Source organism: Pelobates fuscus, chromosome 10 (genome assembly GCF_036172605.1).
Source record: "Pelobates fuscus isolate aPelFus1 chromosome 10, aPelFus1.pri, whole genome shotgun sequence".
Taxonomy (NCBI): domain Eukaryota; kingdom Metazoa; phylum Chordata; class Amphibia; order Anura; family Pelobatidae; genus Pelobates; species Pelobates fuscus.
This window is the reverse complement of record NC_086326.1, coordinates 62088886-62111464: the sequence shown is the minus strand read 5'-3', so window position 1 is coordinate 62111464 and position 22579 is coordinate 62088886. Positions and strand designations below refer to the sequence as shown.

Here is a 22579-nt window from a genome sequence, read left to right as displayed (position 1 = left end):
ATATCAAGCTTCAAGGTTTATTTTTAAAGATAGTCTCAAGGCAGAGTGTATAAACATGTTTAATAGAATTATACAATTTAAGTTAAACTAAAGCAATTAGGATTATATATTTGTTCTTGTTACGTTTAAGGGCTAAACTTTAATGCATGACAGAGAATCAAAGGTCGCAAATAACAAGAAGATGATATCTTCACGCAGGTCTGTCACTTTTTTGTCGCAATGCTTTTCCCTCTCAAACAGATTCTTTCCTCTCTTTTCCGCTAAATACCTTTTATCATTCCTACTTCTCTGTTTTGGATCTTTTTTCAGAATGCCATCATCATGAGTTCCCTGATATTTATGTGCCTTGATGGCTTTAATTAGGCATGCATAAAATACGAATTTCATGCACATCAAGAGTTTAGACAAGAACCGATTGCAATGCATTTGTATATTGGCTGGCAAGTCAGGAAACGTTGAGTATTATGATGAGTGCTGTTTAAGAACCGTTGAAGATTAAGCAAAGCTTGACTTCAGCTCTGCCTTTTGTCAAGTTTTATAAGAAGCAGCAGCACAACTGCCAGTAAAGTCATCAGTAATAGTTCCTTTTTTGGGGGGATTTTTGTTGTGCACAAGATTGTTACATACAGGCGTGAGGTACCCTAACAGTAATCCTCAGGCATAGCGTCATGTTTGGCAATTGGGGTAGTGGATTGGCTTGCACATTTTTATAATACAATATAACAACATATGTCTAGGTGTCAGCTAGTCAATATCATTAGCGTGGATATACATAGGTTACACAACTGATATTGGTTTAAACTCAATGATGTGTGTTATCTTGTGTTAGTGTGTAGGCATAGTAGCAGTGCCCCCCAAGGATCCCTGGGTGTTACGCATACTCGTCTTGCATGTTGCAGCTGAGGCCTAGTGGGTGTAGGTGTGTGAGGTAAGCTTTGATACTGCTGTGGTTTTGCAGAGATGTCTGGTGTACCCTAAACACTGTGTATTGTGAGCTTCTGTATAGAACACTGTGGCCCCATTGTCTGTGTGGCTGTCTATGTGTGGTTTAGAGTCAGCTGATGCCCTGCGGGGTCTATGTGGTAACCCAATGCCTTCATTCTCGAGTACCTGGAAGTGCAGTGAGAGGGCATGCTTGGTAAGTAGTGTATTGTCCTCTTTGTTAGTCCCTCTGATGACTTGGTCGTGGGCTGCTGCTATTCTGGTGAAGTCGACCTTCTGCTGCCACCATTTTGGGCCACATGCACCACTGTCTTCTCTGTCGGTCCTGGTAGGCTGTGCCCCTCCTGGACCTGTGCTGGGTCTCTGCTTGCTCTAATGAAGCGGACCCATTGGCCTTGAAAGCCTTTTTCGGGCTTACGCTGCTCACCATGTGGCTCCAGGCTTCTGGTCTCAGGGTGGCCCTTTTCTGGTGACTGTCTTTCATGGGAATGGGATCTGGAGGGTATGCTGCATCCCTCCCTTTAGACTCCTGTGTTGGGCTTTGTGGTGTGCCATCGTGCAGGGTCTCCGACTCAAGACAAGGTGCTGCAGCAACTAAAGAAAGTTAATATAAACAAAGCTCCAGGGCCTGACGGTATCCATCCATTGAGTACTTAAGGAACTAAGTGTAGAACTAAGTGAACCTCTGTTTTTAATCTTTCAAGATTCTTTTCTTTCAGGAAGTGTTCCGGAGGATTGGAGGAAGGCAGATGTGGTTTGTATATTCAAAAAGGGTTACAAATCCTTGCCTGGAAATTATAGACCTATGAGCCTAACTTCTGTGGCTGGGAAAATATTTGAAAGGTTATTAAGGGATAATATTCAAGAATTCCTTGAGAAGAACATGGTTATCAGCAAAAATCAGCACGGTTTTATGAAGCACAGGTCATGTCAAACTAACTTGATTGCGTTCTATGAAGAAGTAAGTAGAAGTATAGATAAGGGTGTTGCAGTGGATGTGATCTATTTGGATTTTGCCAAGGCATTTGATACAGTTCAACACAATAGATTACTGTTCAAACAAAAAATAAATCGGTCTAGATGAAAATGCTTGTTCTTGGGTAGAACATTGGCTTCAAAACAGTACAAAGAGTTGTCATTAATGGTACATTTTCAAGCTGGACAGAGGTGGCAAGTGGTGTCCCTCAGGGGTCTGTTCTGGGACCCCTTCTATATAACATGTTTATAAATGATCTTGAAGACAGCATTGAAAGTCATGTTTCAGTGTTTGCAGATGACACAAAACTCTGTAAAATATTACAATTTGAGCAAGATATTACTTTGCTACAGAGGGATTTAGATAGACTGAGGGACTGGGCACTCAAATGGCAGATGAAATTTAATGTTGAAAAATGCAAAGTTATGCACTTCGGCGTAAAGAATACGCAAGCAACGTATACCCTTAATGGAAGCGAATTAGGGATAACAACACACGAAAAGGACTTGGGAATTGTTATAGACAACAAACTATGCAACAATGTGCAATGTCAATCAGCAGTGGCCAAGGCCAGTAAGGTATTGTCATGCATGAAAAAGGGCATTCATTCTCGGGACGAGAATATCATTTTGCCTCTTTATAAATCACTGGTAAGACCACATATTGAATATGCTGTGCAATTTTGGGCACCTGTTCTAAAGAAGGATATTATGGCACTAGAAAAAGTGCAGAGGCGTGCTACAAAATTAATAAAAGGAATGGAACATATCAGCTGTGAAGAAAGGTTAACAAATTTAAACCTATTTAGTTTAGAAAAACCTCGCCTGAGAGGGGATATGATAACATTATACAAATATATTCGGGGCCAATACAAACCATTGTGTGGAAATCTATTCACAAACAGGACTTTACATTGGACATGAGGTCATGCATTTAGACTGGAAGAAAGAAGATTTTGTCTAAGGCAAAGGAAAGGTTTTTTTTTACTGTAAGAACAATAAGGATGTGGAATTCTCTGCCTGAAGAAGTGGTTTTATCAGAGTCCATACAGATGTTCAAACAGTTACTAGATGCATACTTGCAAAAACAGAATATTCAAGGATATTCAAGGATATAATCTTTCAATGTAGGGCAATAACTGCTTGATCCAAGGATAAATCTGACTGCCATTCTGGGGTCAAGAATGATTTTTTTTCCTAGCTTGTTGCAAAATTGTGCTTCAGACAGTTTTTTTTGCCTTCTTTTGGATCTTTTGGATCAACAGCAAAAAAACAAATATGAGGAAGGCTGAACTTGATGGACGCAAGTCTCTTTTCAGCTATGTAACTATGTAACTATATGTAACTATGGAGGACACATGAGAGCCTCCAGCTTCTCCCAGAAGGAGCAGAAGATGCTGTCGAGTTGGACCTCCATTTCCGTCCAGGCACTGCATCTGGCTGTGGAGTGTGGGCTATCCACCATTTTGTAGCATCCTCTGTACTTCGTGTTTGTGTCGTGGGAGCACAGCTTGTCAGGGGGATCATGTGGGGGTGAGCCGGGATAACCCCCGCCAGTCCAGAGAGGGGAGGGGGGCGACGTGGGCTCAGGATTCAGTTCCTGGCTGTTCTTGGCTGCAGGAGAGCGTGCGTCTCTCCCATGCCTGCAATGGTGGTAGGTCTTGCCATGGTGTCGGGTTGTATTGATTAAAGGGTCGATTTAGTGGTATCTTCGTGTGCACCTCGGTGTCACCATTCACCTGGTGGTCTTTGTGTGCCTTTGTTTTGTCTCTTATGTAGCTGTTTTTCTCTTTTTCTGCCCCAGATTACAGGAGCTGCTGAGGTTAGCGTCCTCTCAGCTCTGCGGTCAGGCCCATCCCCCAGTAATAGTTACTTTTGATGACATAGGGCACATGCCTGACTATTGCTGTGCTCCACCAATCAAACACTTCTCATAAAAAAATCATTGAACCCACTGCCTTTTCCACTGCTTATCTGTAAGAAGTACTGGACGCTTTTGGTGCTGTGCATGATGGTGTTGATATTGAAAACCTTCGATTTTCAAAGGTCTTAAGGTGGAAGAATTTAGCTGTCAATAGCTGTCAAAATAGCTGTCAAAAAGATAGCTATACGATACGTGGTTTGAGAAAAATATAAACATATCTTACTAGTCCTTGTAGGATCTAGTTCTAGATATTTACATACTCCTTTACTTAAGCATATACAATAATACTCTATATGCAGGTAAGCTATAATAGCTGACAAATACAAAAGAATCACATTTATAAATGTATATATTTTAGCATAAATAAGGTGATCAACTATGACAGGAATTATTCTTTGTTTTTTTTTTTGGTTTTGCTTATCTAGAATGTATTGTATTAACAAAGAGAAAAGGGAACAAATATCAAGAAATAAATTCATTGTGCATAAGAAGTTCATTTAATTTCCTCACAATGACAATAGACACAGAATTAACATGCAATAAGAAATGATGAAATATTACCTTAACGACCAGATCAAATTTCTGGTGCAAATCTCGGTTTACTGGCTTCAAAAGTGTGAGAACTGCTGTAGTTCTGTTTATAAAAAAATATTCAGCAAAATCCTCAGGAGTACCTGGAAAAAGACAATGTGTTTTGAACATCTAATTGATGGAACCAAAAAATATATACTTTTTTTTATTTATAGCTCTAAACCTTATATGTTATGTTGCTACTATTCAGTCCTGAAAGAGATAATACATGCATCATTTTAACACATTGATAATAAAAAAAAAATGCAAGGCAGCACAGATGTTGCACAAGTTAATATGATCAGGGACTGCCTTTATTTTATATGGTAGTGACAGTTCAATACTTTTTCTGCTTTTAATAACTTAATAAACCATTTACTTTATATTACGCAGAGATTTTTACAATTTGCAACTTATATGGTTGAACGGCAAATACCATTTCTAGGGACCAGATATAAAATATTTAAAGCAGTGTCACTAAAAATTCCAATGATACAAAAAAAAGTCTGAATTTTACTTTCCAATTATTGCAAGAAATGGCAAAATAAAAATCTAGTCTCACCCTTTGTTTAGCATTTACGTTGGAGTTTAGTTATTAAACTAGATGCATGAAATATTTAAAAAACATAAAATAAAGAATATTTTTATTTCTACTATTTTGAATAGATTTGTTTTTTACATCTTAACCACAGTATTACTGCGGTATTTAATCAGTGGTAAAGGGTAGAATGAACCAACGGTTTCTAAGCTTGTCAGCTGATGTAAGCAGGAGCTATCAACAACAGCCTGCAGTTAGTAGTGGCTGCTATTCACTGTCTGGTTTCCACCATTTTTTTTCTTTCACTGGCTGAATGCCAAGAATGTCTGATCATAAAGACAGCAACCCTTCACAAATTAGCCACTCACTGGTGAAGCACCGAAACACAAACTGTGTACATTTTTGCAATAGCAACCTAATCTTGCTGGGAAAAAAAAATCATGTTTACTTAACTCTCGGATAAGCAGGTTGTTGTGATAATGTATACTATGTATTATACTATGATTTTTTTTTTGCAATGCCAGATACACATCTGTATAACTTTTAAGGTGACACAAATTGCTCATTTTAATGCTATATCTACTTTACAGATATAAAGGAAACTTTATGGTTTTATATCATCTGGCCTTCTCTTAAATTATATTTATTTTTTATATAGTTTAATGAACTTTGTTACGTGCTTTATGGCTTCCATCTAGTGCCATATAGCAAACATGTACATAACATTAATGGATAGTTAGCGGTGTCTAACTTTCTGTACCAGAAAAGAGGTTTGCTTTAAATTTCAAGTGTTAGAGGCAGCAATTGGTTTCTGTCTGGTTTCCAAACCTGTCACTACGGTTTAATGGCTATGTTAGCCAATCCCATAAAGAATAACAGAGTTTAATGGTTGCCATTAGTGATGTACCGAACTGTCCGCCGGCGGACAGTTCCCGGCGAAATTAGCTTGTTCGCGTTCGCCGCGGCGGGCGGACACATGCGCAGTTCGATCCGCCCCCTATTCGTCATCATTGGGCAAACTTTGACCCTGTGCCTCTCGGTCAGCAGACACATTACAGCCAATCAGCAGCACTCCCTCCCTTCCACACCCTCCAACCTCCCTCCCAGCATCCATTTTCGATTCATTTGGAAGATGCATGCTTAGTGAGAGGAGGGAAAGTTTAGCTGCTGCTGATTACATAGGGAAATTGATAGCTAGGCTAGGGTATTCAGTGTCCACTACAATCCTGAAGGACTCATCTGATCTCTGCTGTAAGGACAGCACCCCAAAAAGCCCTTTTTAGGGCTAGAACATCAGGCTGCTTTTTTTTTTTTTTTCCTGTGTAATGTAATTGCAGGTGCCTGCCTGCCAGCCTGTGTGTCAGGCTCACAGCATATACTGTGCCCACTTGCCCAGTGCCACCACTCATATCTGTTTTAACAATCGGTTAAGCTTTACATTTAAAATAAATAATTTTTTTTCACTGTAATAGAAGAGCAGTTAGTTGTCTGCAAGCATCTGGGTGTCAGGCCTACTTCAGCGTGTGCCCTGCACAACCCTGCCAGCGTGCTTTGACAGTTGCCAATCATATCTGCTGTCTCTTTAGCGTGCTTTTACAAAGAAAAAAGGTTTCCGGTGTCAGCTAATAGCAGCCAGTCAGTGTCCTTCAAGCGGCTCTGTCAGGCCTTCCTTCAGCGTGTGCCCTGCACAACCCTGCCAACGTGCTTTGACAGTTGCCACTCATATCTGGTGTCTCTATAGCGTGCTTTTAAAACCAAAACTTTGTTTCCACTGTAATAGAAGAGCAGTTGCCTGCCTGCCAGCTTCTGTGTGAGTTTCACAGTGGATACTGTGCCCTCTTGCCCAGTGCCACCACTCATATCTGTTTTTACAATAGCTCAAGCTTTAGATTTAAAATAAATAATTTTTTTCACTGTAATAGAAGAGCAGTTAGTTGTCTGCAAGCGTCTGGGTGTCAGGCCTACTTCAGCGTGTGCTCTGCAGACCTGTGCCAGTGTGCTTTGACAGTTGCCACTCATATCTTGTGTCTCTATAGCGTGCTTTTACAACCAAAATTTGTTTTTCACTGTTATAGATTGAATAGCAGTTACTTGTCTTCAAGCGGGTGTCTCAGGCCTACTTCAGCGTGTGCTCTGCAACACTGTTCCAGTGCACATTGCCACTCATATCTTGTGTCTCTATAGCGTGCTTTTAAAAACAAAATTTGTTTTTCACTGTTATAGATTGAATAGCAGTTACTTGTCTTCAAGCGGGTGTCTCAGGCCCACTTCAGCGTGTGCTCTGCAGACCTGTGCCAGTGTGCTTTGACAGTTGCCACTCATATCTTGTGTCTCTATAGCGTGTCTCTTGCCTTTCTTTTAACCAATTTGTTCCTTCCATATGGTTTCAAAAGATCTCTGGCATCATTACTTTCAACGCAAATAACGTCATCATAGTTAGTCTTCTCATTATTCACCGGGAAGAGAGTGTTTGCACTGACTACCCACAGCATGCTCTTGCCATTGCCTACTCCACCTTCAACGACAGGGTGCAAGTCCCAAGGAGAAGGATCATTCACTTTATTATCTGTCTTTATTTCACAAGTAGTGCCTGGAACATCCTCATGGGTCACAAGATGTAAATCTGGACTAATGTCAACCCCAGGGTCTGGAAAATCTAAAGAGTCCTGTATTGTTATTTGTCGTCACTACCTTCCCGCGTCAGGAAGATTTCTTGCACAGGGCGCCCAAAGGCCTAAGGCTGGCCCTGTGCATGGGTCAGTGGCTCTGCACCAGACTTCCCTCCAATTGATCAAAGTTAAAGGATTTCAAGTGGACTGATTACAATCACAGGGCCTCTAAAGAGTCCTGTATTGTTATTTGTCGTCACTACCTTCCCGCGTCGGGAGTGGGTCATTTGCTGCCTTCCTTGCATGTGGTAGCTGTTTGTCAGGGATTTGTCAATCCATATCTGCCAAGTGACCCTATGTAGGGGGAACAGTCCCTATTCTGCTCTGTGTCAGTGTGTATCAGGGATCATTAGGACAGGTGTCAATCCATATCTGCCAAGTGACCCTATGTAGGAGGAACAGTCTCTATTCTGCTCTGTGTCAGTGTGTATCAGGGATCATTAGGACAGGTGTCAATCCATATCTGCCAAGTGACCCTATGTAGGAGGAACAGTCTCTATTCTGCTCTGTGTCAGTGTGTATCAGGGATCATTAGGACAGGTGCCAATCCATATCTGCCAAGTGACCCTATGTAGGAGGAACAGTCTCTATTCTGCTCTGTGTCAGTGTGTATCAGGGATCATTAGGACAGGTGCCAATCCATATCTGCCAAGTGACCCTATGTAGGAGGAACAGTCCCTATTCTGCTCTGTGTCAGTGTGTATCAGGGATCATTAGGACAGGTGTCAATCCATATCTGCCAAGTGACCCTATGTAGGAGGAACAGTCCCTATTCTGCTCTGTGTCAGTGTGTATCAGGGATCATTAGGATAGGTGTCAATCCATATCTGCCAAGTGACCCTATGTAGGGGGAACAGTCTCTATTCTGCTCTGTGTCAGTGTGTATCAGGGATCATTAGGACAGGTGTCAATCCATATCTGCCAAGTGACCCTATGTAGGAGGAACAGTCCCTATTCTGCTCTGTGTCAGTGTGTATCAGGGATCATTAGGATAGGTGTCAATCCATATCTGCCAAGTGACCCTATGTAGGGGGAACAGTCTCTATTCTGCTCTGTGTCAGTGTGTATCAGGGATCATTAGGATAGGTGTCAATCCATATCTGCCAAGTGACCCTATGTAGGAGGAACAGTCCCTATTCTGCTCTGTGTCAGTGTGTATCAGGGATCATTAGGATAGGTGTCAATCCATATCTGCCAAGTGACCCTATGTAGGGGGAACAGTCTCTATTCTGCTCTGTGTCAGTGTGTATCAGGGGTTTTGAGGACAGGTGTCAATCCATATCTGCCAAGTGACCCTATGTAGGGGGAACAGTCTCTATTCTGCTCTGTGTCAGTGTGTATCAGGGCTGGGCTTTGAGGACAGGTGTCAATGTTAGGTGATGTCTGCCCTTTATGGATTAAAAGCAGACTCTGCATCAACTGTGCAATTTTCCATGGGAGTTTTGCCATGGATCCCCCTCTGGCATGCCACAGTCCAGGTGTTAGTCCCCTTGAAACAACTTTTCCATCACTATTGTGGCCAGAAAGAGTCCCTGTTGTTTCTAAAATTCGCCTGCCCATTGAAGTCAATGGCGGTTCGCGCGGTTCGCCGGTTCGCGAACATTTGCGGAAGTTCGCGTTCGCCGTTCGCGGACCGAAAATTCCAGGTTCGCGACAACACTAGTTGCCATTAGCAGATATGTAGCAAAAGACGTAAAGTGGCAGCAACTAGTAACTCCTTGTTTCTACTGGTGAAATTCTACAGTCAGCAAATAGCTGTTCTTCACGAATAGAAGTGACAGTGACTTTAGTGACTAGTGGCTAGTCTTTAAAAAATACCAGCAACTTTTGAAATGGCACCTGAATGTTTAAATTTGCATCTGATCTGTAGGTATATTGTGAAGTATTCTGGGGTAAAGGTACATTTGCCAACACAATGTTGTTTATTCGCTAAACAAAACTAATACTAAACTTAATAGTTACTAAAATAAATATGTATAACCCATAAAGACAATATATGGCAGCAATTGCAATCATATTGTGTTTTGTTCACTAAACACTAAAATCTAGTAGACCAAATTCCACTAAGAGGTTTTGCTGAAAGTGTCAGCCTATCATTTTCAGTCAATGTGCTAAGCCCTGTGTTGAACTTCCAGCTGACCAGTAAGCTAAAATGGAAGCAGGGAGCAGCACCTAGAAAACCCCCACGTAACAAGCCAAACTATTTTAAAGCTTGATCTCTTACATATGGGAGGGAACCAGGGTACTCCTAGAAAGATAATCAGTAACATGTGCTGTAGGGATTATGATGCTTGGCGTGTTCCTTTAAGCATGAATATTTAAGCACAACTCTTGGGAACATGGATACATGGAGAGCTTACTTCCAAGCTTGAAACCTAAGCAGTGAGCATCGTTGTTGTGTCACTTTGCATAAGAATTTGAAGAAAAGTTATTTTTGAATAAAATGCTCTATACACCATTTTAAATAATTCAAAGTGTTTTTGTATTAGCTTGAAACCTTTTATTTCACATGTGATAGTTTCTTTAAAATTCTTAAAATATTGAACAAAATGTGTTGTACAACACATATATTCAAAGACCTAGTTTTCTATTCAGAGTCCATCATCCATTAGTCGAATTGAGAAAAGAATAGAGTAGAATTGTGTAAGATGCAAGTGTAAAGATCCATACATTTGATAAAATGAATGAAAACTACCATACATTAAAAAAAGACTAAAAAGGTCCAGTACATTTTTTTCTCTGTGATCAGTAGATACTTGAGTATTAACAAAGACACATTCACATCAATAATTTATTTTAACAAATTGAACAGCATTTCTAAAATGGAATACAGAAAAAAAATGATATGCAAGATTTAGAATATGTATTTAAAGTTGGAACACATTTAATGATAGGAATGCTTATAATTTGGCTTTTGTATATTGAATTGATAAGAAAATATATTGAGGTCTAGTTTTGTTTAAACAAATCATTATTCTTAATTGTATTAGTGATTTTGAACTATTTTTCAGTGCAATTTCCCTTGATTGAAAATTAACTTTGTTATCATAATCAAAACAGTTTTGATTTTTCATTTTGCAAAATATAAGTGAAAAACATACTTGTTAATAAAATTTTGTAATAATTTAATACATGTAGTTTTATATGGTATTACATATTGATCTCAATGAGGCCATATGTTTACATTTTAGGGCAATATTTGAAAAGTGGAGCAATCACTGTGTAAATCTATGGCATGGGCATTCTGATTGCTCCAAGATCATTGGCCAAATTTCTCTGTAGAGAAAAAAAACAATATATATAATTTTATTCAGAGATGTTGTATTTATGCTTTTCTTTAGTGTGGTGATGGTGGTTTTAGTGTAACTTTTCAAACGTAAATATAGCTGGTGTTCAATGGAATTGTATAAAACATACTTGAACATTTTTGGAGTGAATACCCAACCCTTTATAGTTGATTCAAAGAAGAAAATGTTGTTGTTTATTTTAACTCCAGAAAACAATCATCACATGCCTTTAATGATACTAATGACTGATATGTGATGTGATTTATCTTTTAGGTTCAGAGATGTCTGCTCTACTTCAGTAGGAAGGTGTACTGTGGATGCTTAATATATATCAATCTGTTTGGAAGACAATACTCTTGTAAATCAAAAACCTGTAGAACATTGTAGATACTTTATTTTTGTCATACCTAGGACTGCCGCGTGGCACTTGCAGGCTCAGGAGGGTGCCGTGCGGCAGCCACAAAGATACCGGTCCCACGCCACTCTCATTGGGGTAAACACTGCATTCCCAGATACCTCCAGCTCGGAGGTGATGCAGCGCTCTCTCTATGAAAGTACAGACAGCTCTACACTATCTGCAAGGATGACGGATTCCATTGCAACCTCACACCACCTACAGCATCCTATAAGAATTACAGAACCCTGTGGGTGTTACACTTTATACTCACCTTTTAGTGATGTCATATATGTTGGACGTCTTGATCTGCCCTGCACAGGTCACACTCCTTTGTGTGTCCTGGTGCAGAGTGATGATGGTGCCCAATAGTATTCATTCTAGCCATATAAGAGTTCCCCCATTGCTGGCAATCATTGCCCTGCCATGGTTCTTGTTAGCCAGAGAGTGCATTTATTTTTATTCTGGTTTTCCTGTTGCTGACATAGTTTTGTATGTTGACTATTCTGACTCTCTCTATCCCTTTGACCTTGGCTTGTTTTCGCATTCTTGTGTACCGCTGTATTCCTTGACCTAGTCATCCTTTATTACTATGATTTTTTGCCTTTTTAGGCATACGTTAAGTCTGACCACTATAAGATCTGGTATATGTATCCTGCTCTTACTTCTATTTTGGCAAATATCCTTCTCCCTGTGTATAGGGGTTACACCACTCCTGACAATTTTGTTCTAGGACCGCATGCAGTGTATGTGTATAGAGATTTGTAAAATGGTCCATTTAGATGCACTTAAAAAAATAGAACAAGGCAGACCACAAATTGATATAAAAAGCCCCACAAATAGTAATTTTTATTATAAATAGTAACCTATACAGTTCATGCTTATGGATTCACGTTGCCTCTTAGTTAATCAATTGATATGTATCGTTGTTTATGATTCTTACCTTCAGTTATCATACATTCTGTCTGCCTATTCTCACATTCTATATCCTATTCTTATCATCGGCATAATTGTAATTGTGAACAGCATCTTAAACTCTGCATTTTCCATTTTTATTTTGTCACTTTTACATAATAACAGTTTCCCCTGGCTGACCATCGTCTATTCATTTTTCTATTAAATATCCGCTCTGTGTCAGTGTGTATCAGGGATCATTAGGATAGGTGTCAATCCATATCTGCCAAGTGACCCTATGTAGGGGGAACAGTCTCTATTCTGCTCTGTGTCAGTGTGTATCAGGGGTTTTGAGGACAGGTGTCAATCCATATCTGCCAAGTGACCCTATGTAGGGGGAACAGTCTCTATTCTGCTCTGTGTCAGTGTGTATCAGGGCTGGGCTTTGAGGACAGGTGTCAATGTTAGGTGATGTCTGCCCTTTATGGATTAAAAGCAGACTCTGCATCAACTGTGCAATTTTCCATGGGAGTTTTGCCATGGATCCCCCTCTGGCATGCCACAGTCCAGGTGTTAGTCCCCTTGAAACAACTTTTCCATCACTATTGTGGCCAGAAAGAGTCCCTGTTGTTTTTAAAATTCGCCTGCCCATTGAAGTCAATGGCGGTTCGCGCGGTTCGCCGGTTCGCGAACATTTGCGGAAGTTCGCGTTCGCCGTTCGCGGACCGAAAATTCCAGGTTCGCGACAACACTAGTTGCCATTAGCAGATATGTAGCAAAAGACGTAAAGTGGCAGCAACTAGTAACTCCTTGTTTCTACTGGTGAAATTCTACAGTCAGCAAATAGCTGTTCTTCACGAATAGAAGTGACAGTGACTTTAGTGACTAGTGGCTAGTCTTTAAAAAATACCAGCAACTTTTGAAATGGCACCTGAATGTTTAAATTTGCATCTGATCTGTAGGTATATTGTGAAGTATTCTGGGGTAAAGGTACATTTGCCAACACAATGTTGTTTATTCGCTAAACAAAACTAATACTAAACTTAATAGTTACTAAAATAAATATGTATAACCCATAAAGACAATATATGGCAGCAATTGCAATCATATTGTGTTTTGTTCACTAAACACTAAAATCTAGTAGACCAAATTCCACTAAGAGGTTTTGCTGAAAGTGTCAGCCTATCATTTTCAGTCAATGTGCTAAGCCCTGTGTTGAACTTCCAGCTGACCAGTAAGCTAAAATGGAAGCAGGGAGCAGCACCTAGAAAACCCCCACGTAACAAGCCAAACTATTTTAAAGCTTGATCTCTTACATATGGGAGGGAACCAGGGTACTCCTAGAAAGATAATCAGTAACATGTGCTGTAGGGATTATGATGCTTGGCGTGTTCCTTTAAGCATGAATATTTAAGCACAACTCTTGGGAACATGGATACATGGAGAGCTTACTTCCAAGCTTGAAACCTAAGCAGTGAGCATCGTTGTTGTGTCACTTTGCATAAGAATTTGAAGAAAAGTTATTTTTGAATAAAATGCTCTATACACCATTTTAAATAATTCAAAGTGTTTTTGTATTAGCTTGAAACCTTTTATTTCACATGTGATAGTTTCTTTAAAATTCTTAAAATATTGAACAAAATGTGTTGTACAACACATATATTCAAAGACCTAGTTTTCTATTCAGAGTCCATCATCCATTAGTCGAATTGAGAAAAGAATAGAGTAGAATTGTGTAAGATGCAAGTGTAAAGATCCATACATTTGATAAAATGAATGAAAACTACCATACATTAAAAAAAGACTAAAAAGGTCCAGTACATTTTTTTCTCTGTGATCAGTAGATACTTGAGTATTAACAAAGACACATTCACATCAATAATTTATTTTAACAAATTGAACAGCATTTCTAAAATGGAATACAGAAAAAAAATGATATGCAAGATTTAGAATATGTATTTAAAGTTGGAACACATTTAATGATAGGAATGCTTATAATTTGGCTTTTGTATATTGAATTGATAAGAAAATATATTGAGGTCTAGTTTTGTTTAAACAAATCATTATTCTTAATTGTATTAGTGATTTTGAACTATTTTTCAGTGCAATTTCCCTTGATTGAAAATTAACTTTGTTATCATAATCAAAACAGTTTTGATTTTTCATTTTGCAAAATATAAGTGAAAAACATACTTGTTAATAAAATTTTGTAATAATTTAATACATGTAGTTTTATATGGTATTACATATTGATCTCAATGAGGCCATATGTTTACATTTTAGGGCAATATTTGAAAAGTGGAGCAATCACTGTGTAAATCTATGGCATGGGCATTCTGATTGCTCCAAGATCATTGGCCAAATTTCTCTGTAGAGAAAAAAAACAATATATATAATTTTATTCAGAGATGTTGTATTTATGCTTTTCTTTAGTGTGGTGATGGTGGTTTTAGTGTAACTTTTCAAACGTAAATATAGCTGGTGTTCAATGGAATTGTATAAAACATACTTGAACATTTTTGGAGTGAATACCCAACCCTTTATAGTTGATTCAAAGAAGAAAATGTTGTTGTTTATTTTAACTCCAGAAAACAATCATCACATGCCTTTAATGATACTAATGACTGATATGTGATGTGATTTATCTTTTAGGTTCAGAGATGTCTGCTCTACTTCAGTAGGAAGGTGTACTGTGGATGCTTAATATATATCAATCTGTTTGGAAGACAATACTCTTGTAAATCAAAAACCTGTAGAACATTGTAGATACTTTATTTTTGTCATACCTAGGACTGCCGCGTGGCACTTGCAGGCTCAGGAGGGTGCCGTGCGGCAGCCACAAAGATACCGGTCCCACGCCACTCTCATTGGGGTAAACACTGCATTCCCAGATACCTCCAGCTCGGAGGTGATGCAGCGCTCTCTCTATGAAAGTACAGACAGCTCTACACTATCTGCAAGGATGACGGATTCCATTGCAACCTCACACCACCTACAGCATCCTATAAGAATTACAGAACCCTGTGGGTGTTACACTTTATACTCACCTTTTAGTGATGTCATATATGTTGGACGTCTTGATCTGCCCTGCACAGGTCACACTCCTTTGTGTGTCCTGGTGCAGAGTGATGATGGTGCCCAATAGTATTCATTCTAGCCATATAAGAGTTCCCCCATTGCTGGCAATCATTGCCCTGCCATGGTTCTTGTTAGCCAGAGAGTGCATTTATTTTTATTCTGGTTTTCCTGTTGCTGACATAGTTTTGTATGTTGACTATTCTGACTCTCTCTATCCCTTTGACCTTGGCTTGTTTTCGCATTCTTGTGTACCGCTGTATTCCTTGACCTAGTCATCCTTTATTACTATGATTTTTTGCCTTTTTAGGCATACGTTAAGTCTGACCACTATAAGATCTGGTATATGTATCCTGCTCTTACTTCTATTTTGGCAAATATCCTTCTCCCTGTGTATAGGGGTTACACCACTCCTGACAATTTTGTTCTAGGACCGCATGCAGTGTATGTGTATAGAGATTTGTAAAATGGTCCATTTAGATGCACTTAAAAAAATAGAACAAGGCAGACCACAAATTGATATAAAAAGCCCCACAAATAGTAATTTTTATTATAAATAGTAACCTATACAGTTCATGCTTATGGATTCACGTTGCCTCTTAGTTAATCAATTGATATGTATCGTTGTTTATGATTCTTACCTTCAGTTATCATACATTCTGTCTGCCTATTCTCACATTCTATATCCTATTCTTATCATCGGCATAATTGTAATTGTGAACAGCATCTTAAACTCTGCATTTTCCATTTTTATTTTGTCACTTTTACATAATAACAGTTTCCCCTGGCTGACCATCGTCTATTCATTTTTCTATTAAATATCCCCGAAGTGCATCATTCTATTTATGACCATGCATTCCACTTAAAGTGGCAATTTTATTACTTTCTTTCTGTCTCATAGATGCAAAATGTTTACAATGGTTTGCTTGCATGTGAGGTTATCATCCTTGCTTGTTGTGTCTCCTGCAAGTAACCTGTACAGTTGCACACTTTAATTGTAATATACCTCTATCTTACTTGTAATTGCTCAATAACAAGGTACACTTAAGACAGAATGCAAGGTTTGTTGTGTGTTTGTGTGTGTTTATATGTGTGTTGTGTGCTCATATGCATTTTTTTTAACACCAATTGTGATTGTAGGGACAAAAGAACATAACACAAATAAAATACCTCATACATACGCAGCAGTTCAGAGTGATTAAATTTTCACAACACATGCAGAATAGCATGCCATTGATAATGAGAGTTGCAGACCTGCAATAATGATGGTCCAGGACAAGCATAGGCAATCTTTAGCACTCCAGATGTTTTGGACTACACCTTCCATGATGCTTTGCCAGCATTATTGGTATAAGAGCATTATGGGGGATGTAGTCCACAACATCTGGAGTGCAGAAGGTTGCCTATCCCTAGTCTAGGATTTTAAACTGTTACCTTAAAAGTAAATAAGTACTTAACTAGTGTGACACCAGACGTTTCAAAGTGAAAGTGCAAAAGATTGAAGAAACATAGTTCTTCATTGGGGACACAATTGTTACAGGATATTTAAACATTGACCCAGTATTCTACACAATACCTTCATTACTATATCATTACTATATTGGTGAAATCCAAATACTCTCTCATTCTAGGCCATTACACACTGTTCTCCAGGAAATTAAATTATATTTTGTATGTTGTATCCCTTTATAAGGCATGTAGCATGGTTTTAGACATGCTAAACTAAAAGGGGTACAAATATTGTGAAACAACATAGGACATGCAAACCTACTGTTTATTTTGTTTTTAATTTTTTATTTTGAATGGCATTACCCTGATAAATGTAATTGCATTTTTGTTGGAAATATGCCTGGGTTCTATAATCAGTTTGTTACTTGCTTTACTTTGTTATTTGGGTATCCTACGACTATCATGTCCATGATTAATACTACCAATTTTATAGGATTTTATATAAAATAACAATTCTGATGACAATTTTGAACTTCATTTATATGCCTTTCATGCTTACAAAATGTAAACCTTGCTATGATGACCATGTGACCTACATAATCTATATTAATGCTAAACAATATTTCAGAGACAAGATGTGTTTTGATTTATATAAGGATAATTATGTATTCAAGAAAATAGGGTAGCTAGCTACTCATGTGAGGTTCATTCACAAAATATATGGTGATTAAATATCAGTAACATAAATAAAGTAATAATAATATTAATTACCTTGTTAGTGTATTGTATTATATCCTAATTAAAACTGAGCAATAGCCTAATATAACAACACAGCATTATAAAATAAAATAACATAAGAAATAGTACTCCGGGGCATCCTACAAACTCCTAACCGGTGTTTTTAATGAGAATTTGTTAGCCAGAGAGTCCATGGCTTTGGTTCATCTACAGTGTGACCTTTTCTTTAATTTGGGTTATGTTTTCTGCATGTGTCACATTACTGTATGGTATAGTGTCTACATGTACCCTATTAGGGGAATTACACATTTGAAGACAAATTTTTTTGTATTTCCACTATGTAAGCACACAGCTCGTTATTTATGTCACGTAAACTTTATTGTATCACTGTATCTTTCTAATGCTTTATACAAAACAGAAGGTCAGTGCTAATTAACACTGGATTATTGGGTAGGCAGCGGAACCAGCAAAGGGAATCCCTCAAAACCCTTTTGGAGAGAACAAGAAGAACAAAAGAAAAGGGGAGGGATGTGCCACAGGTAAACACTAATAGGACAACTTATTTGGCACAAAAGCAGAAATAGTTCTGGTGCAAAAGTCTCACAAAGAAAGTTTCTATGAAAAAGTCAGTGCTTGAAAGGATGTACTGTCCTCAATTCAACTTGACCATAGATAATATGGAAGACAAAAGACAGGGATAGGTGATAGTGTAGCTTGTTGCTCATATATACATTTAATATTGTGTATTTTAACTTTTAAAGGTTTTTTGGTATGGACATATGGACATTTAATATTGTGTATTTTAACTTATTAAAGGTTTTTTGGTCACCTTTTTGTGCCAATCTCCTTTGTTATATGCACTTTCCCTGGTAATTTTAAGTTTTATTCTTCTTTCTAATGCTTTGTATGAATCTTTTTCTGATATACTGAAAAACAAAAATTAACAAAAAATTTTTGAATATAAAATAAAAAATACTAACCAACTAAAATGGTGTAGATGATGCCAGGACGGTCAGAAACAGGTTGAATATTCCGATCTTGGTCTACAGCTTGAATAGGTGGTGTGACATTGATTGGATTTACCTTTGCCTGAAAAATAGCGATACGAAAAGGTAACATATCACCATAATAATATAAAAAAATATTAAAATATATATATATACATATTTTTTTTAGTTCACAAATAAATTGTTGAAAGCATTGAATTCTTATAGCATGCCATTAAAATGAAAGTTATTAATAGTCTAGTAGCATCATGGCAAGTGAGGTTCAGGTATTTGTTTCCAAAGTTTTAGAATACAATTCGTTTATATATTACTCTTTGGATATAGTCTAATGTGCAATGTAATCAAATTTAAGTAGATGTGTTTTCTTGTAAAATGTGAAACTATTGATGTTCACACAGATCAATTAATGTAATGTATACCTTCCTCTCTATGTGTGTCAGCAACCCCATATGTTGGCAACCCTGTCAGTGATTCAGTTCTTTATTTTATCTGTCAACATCCTGGCATCTCAAAATGATAATTCACAATATGTTTTCCAACTTCCCATGTCCCTCACATTACTATGTTTGTCAGTTTGACTATGTTTTTTTCCTCTTTAAGTCTTTGCATTGTTTCTCCACCGCAATATTCCTTAAACACTCTCATCCATACATCCCTTTTTCTAAGGTAATAGTCTCTTTTCATTAGCCACACTCTCCCCCATAAACACAATTCCTCTTGCCCAGCCACTTTACCACCTCCTAGAGATAGCTAGATGGCATCACATAGCCAACGAATAAACAGAACACGGGTACATTGACCTAATAAATTGCAAATGCTTGCAAAATAAGAGATGCATTATCTGTGCAACTCGTCTTTGCTGGGGGTCAATAATTAGCAAATCAGAAATCAGACAGTATACAGAAAATCTGAAATAACTAAAATGCCACCATTTGAATGACACTGATATTTTAATTCAGTTGGATAAAGTATTACGGAATGAACAACCAGTGATACAAACAGAGTGAGGAAAAAACATGAGGTATAAAATGTTAATTTTTTACAGGCAAACATTGGAAGGATAATATAAACTATCCATTTTTCTCTGACTCCACTTAAATCATGGCCTCTTCAAAGCATACCATTTTATTAAGCTGAATCAAAAGTATATTTTTTATTCAAACAACTATTGGAGCCAAATTGCACTACAACACTGGGAAATAGCTCTCTGATAGATAGATAGATAGATAGATAGATGTATGTGTTTCTATATAAAATAGAGAGGAAGAGAGAGGAGAGAGATGAAAGAGAGGAAGAGAGAAACAGAGTATGATTGTATGTATAAAAATATATATATATATACACACATACATACAGGTTGAAAATATTTATTTTCAGAAGCAAATACATGAATCATTTGTAAATATAAGTTGGTCGATTAGTACAACAACTATCATATGGATTTAATACATATTAAGTAGTAATGCAATGTACTCATTCTACACCAGCATACTATCATAATACAGACAGCAGTGTAGGCTGTCAGACGTTGGTCTAGGGCAGGGGTAGGCAACCTTTGGCACTCCAGATATTGTAAACCACATGTCCCATAATGCGTTTACAGTCATAATGCTGGTAAAGACTCATAGGAGATGTAGTCCACAACATCTAGAGTGCTAAAGGTTGCCTACCCCTTGACTAGGGGCATTAGCGCAAATCTGTTAACCCCCCCCCCCTCCCCCCGCAGAGATCAATCATTTTGATTGGTTGATTAGCTTTCAATCTATTATGATGCACAAAGGACATATTTAGTAAACTTAAGCACAGAAATGTTCCTGTGTGTGAAACAAACCACTGGATTATATATCTTCACGGATCAACCGTGTTATTGCTTATTTTAAAGGATTAGGAGTTTTCATAAACTTTCAGAAACTTTTTCATTTTTCATTTGCAATGGCAACTTTAAGACAGAATTCTTGCTTTGCTTTTACTCTGGTAAAATATCAAACAGTCCACTTATGTTTGTACAAAACAGCTTAAACTACTTTCCATCTCCTGCTAGCAGTGTCTGTAATAACCATATACAGAGTCAGCAATATCATGGGAATTTGAACCTGAGGGCAGTTAATATAGGCAATTTATTATTTTGGCTGTCATCGTACGCAATACACATCAATAAGAAAAGAACAGCTCAAAGGTAAAACAAAGGGTGAATTTATAGCTTTATTCTGCTATCACTAAGTTCAATCTTTCACTCTGTTCACTCACTATTAAAGTCTAGGTTCATGATCCTAAGCTTTGTCAATCTTTTTCACATTTTGAGGTTTTTTTCATGTCACTGGCAGTTATCAGTTTGGTTAAATAGAGTTTATTATAACATTTAGCTTTCTCTTCTGTTTTATATCTATATATATATTGCCAGAATATTTCAGAATCATTCCAAATGCTGTAAGTCCAACTCAGGTTTTCTTGCTAAGCACTTTATGTAAAAGTACTTTATTTGCTAGATTGTAAACTCATGGGGCAGGGTCTGTTTGTTTTGTATTAAGATTAAGACATGTTCATTATCTGTCTGTATTTCCTCTGTTGTACAGCACTGTGGATTGTGTTGGTGCTATTTAAGTACCAGATAATAATAATAATAATAATAATAATAATAATAATAATAATAATAATAATAATATTATAAGCTAAATTCTCCTTTACATTATCTTTGGATAATTATTAGAATGTAGTGTAACATTTCATAACTGAATCAGGGTTATTCATTAAATTTGTTAAGTCCATTTTTATTTCTGTATCTATTTTAAGTCCAGATCAGATTTCTTTTTGATTGAGCACCCCACACACCCCTCCTCTCTAGAGTGCCTATTGAAGTTGACCAAAGGAAAACATGAAAACATATATTTCAGGTGAGTCTGTAGAGGCAGTTCAAACAGTGAGTTTTTTTTAAATCTTTATTTTTTTTTCCTTTCGTTTGTTTTAAACATTTAACAAATTGCAATACTTCTATTAGTAATTTGTACTTCTATAGTCAATATTCGATTCATACAAATTTTACATATAAGATGAAGGCCTCTATAAGATATGAACATTACGTAACTAATAGTACATATATTATACAGATTTGCAATATAACACACGACAACATTGCAGCTTAATTGGAAATTTTGAAAATTCTCCTTAAGTAGGGTAGGAGGAGCTTTAGATAAGGCTCATATATTTTCAATGTTCAAGGTATACACAATTGGTTAGTATTACTTCCAATTAGTAAAGATTTACTTATCTAGTATTTCCTGTATTAATCAGTTCTAAACATTTCATCCAAACAGATACTTTTTACTTAATTTTTGTTTACTCAACATCAACTCCATTTTTATCTGAAACTCGAGTTGTTTTTTTACTTTCTTCCAAGGGACCTCTAAATCTTTTTTTCCACCATCTCGCAACAACTATTTTAACAGCTAAAAAAAGATGTATAAGAATTGCTTTTAATTCATATGACATAGGTGGCCAATTTAAATGTAACAAAACGACCTCTGGGGAAATTTTCAACTCGAGTTTTAGATCTTTAGCTATAAACTTTTGTGTTGCCAACCAAAGATTTCTTAGTTTGTGACAATCCCACCAAATATGTCTAAAATTACCTCTTGCATATCTACATCTCCAGCAAACAGGATTTATTGAGGGATATATTTTATTTAATTTATCCGGTACGAAGTACCATCTGTTTAGGACTTTAAAGTGTGTTTCTAACAGATTTAATGAATGTATATTCTTCATAACGTCCATCATTGAAGAACCCCATAGTTTCATATTCATAACGATGTTTAAATCTTTTTTCCATACAGATATAGCTGTTGGATTTATATCCTTGACACTTGCTTTGCTCAGTATTCAACAAGAAAAAGAGGGAATAGGCGCTCTAAGGGTGGGCAGCAGTGAACCGAGCAGGGATTCCCAATACCTACTCACAATAATACAACAAACGAGATAGAGGTGGTAAACCGCGCCCAAACAGTGCAAAAAGTAATTGAAATATATACATACAAATTATACTATCATTAGGAATGTATGGAACCTTCAATACAAAAAGTACAGAACAATAATAGTGCAGTATGTCAGACAAAGTAAAAGT

At 37.3% G+C, this 22579-nt stretch overlaps 1 protein-coding gene across 1 annotated transcript in view; it reads right to left on the bottom strand.

The window, feature by feature from the left end:
- The window catches only part of PCDH15 (protocadherin related 15), a 1410242-nt gene that overhangs the window by 708612 nt on the left and 679051 nt on the right, over positions 1-22579 (bottom strand). The window contains exons 9-10 of the mRNA XM_063435339.1: positions 18436-18544; positions 4403-4515 (exon numbers count right to left, since the gene is read on the bottom strand). Coding sequence (XP_063291409.1) covers positions 4403-4515; positions 18436-18544 — 222 coding nt within the window. The remainder of the gene's footprint in view (positions 1-4402; positions 4516-18435; positions 18545-22579) is intronic.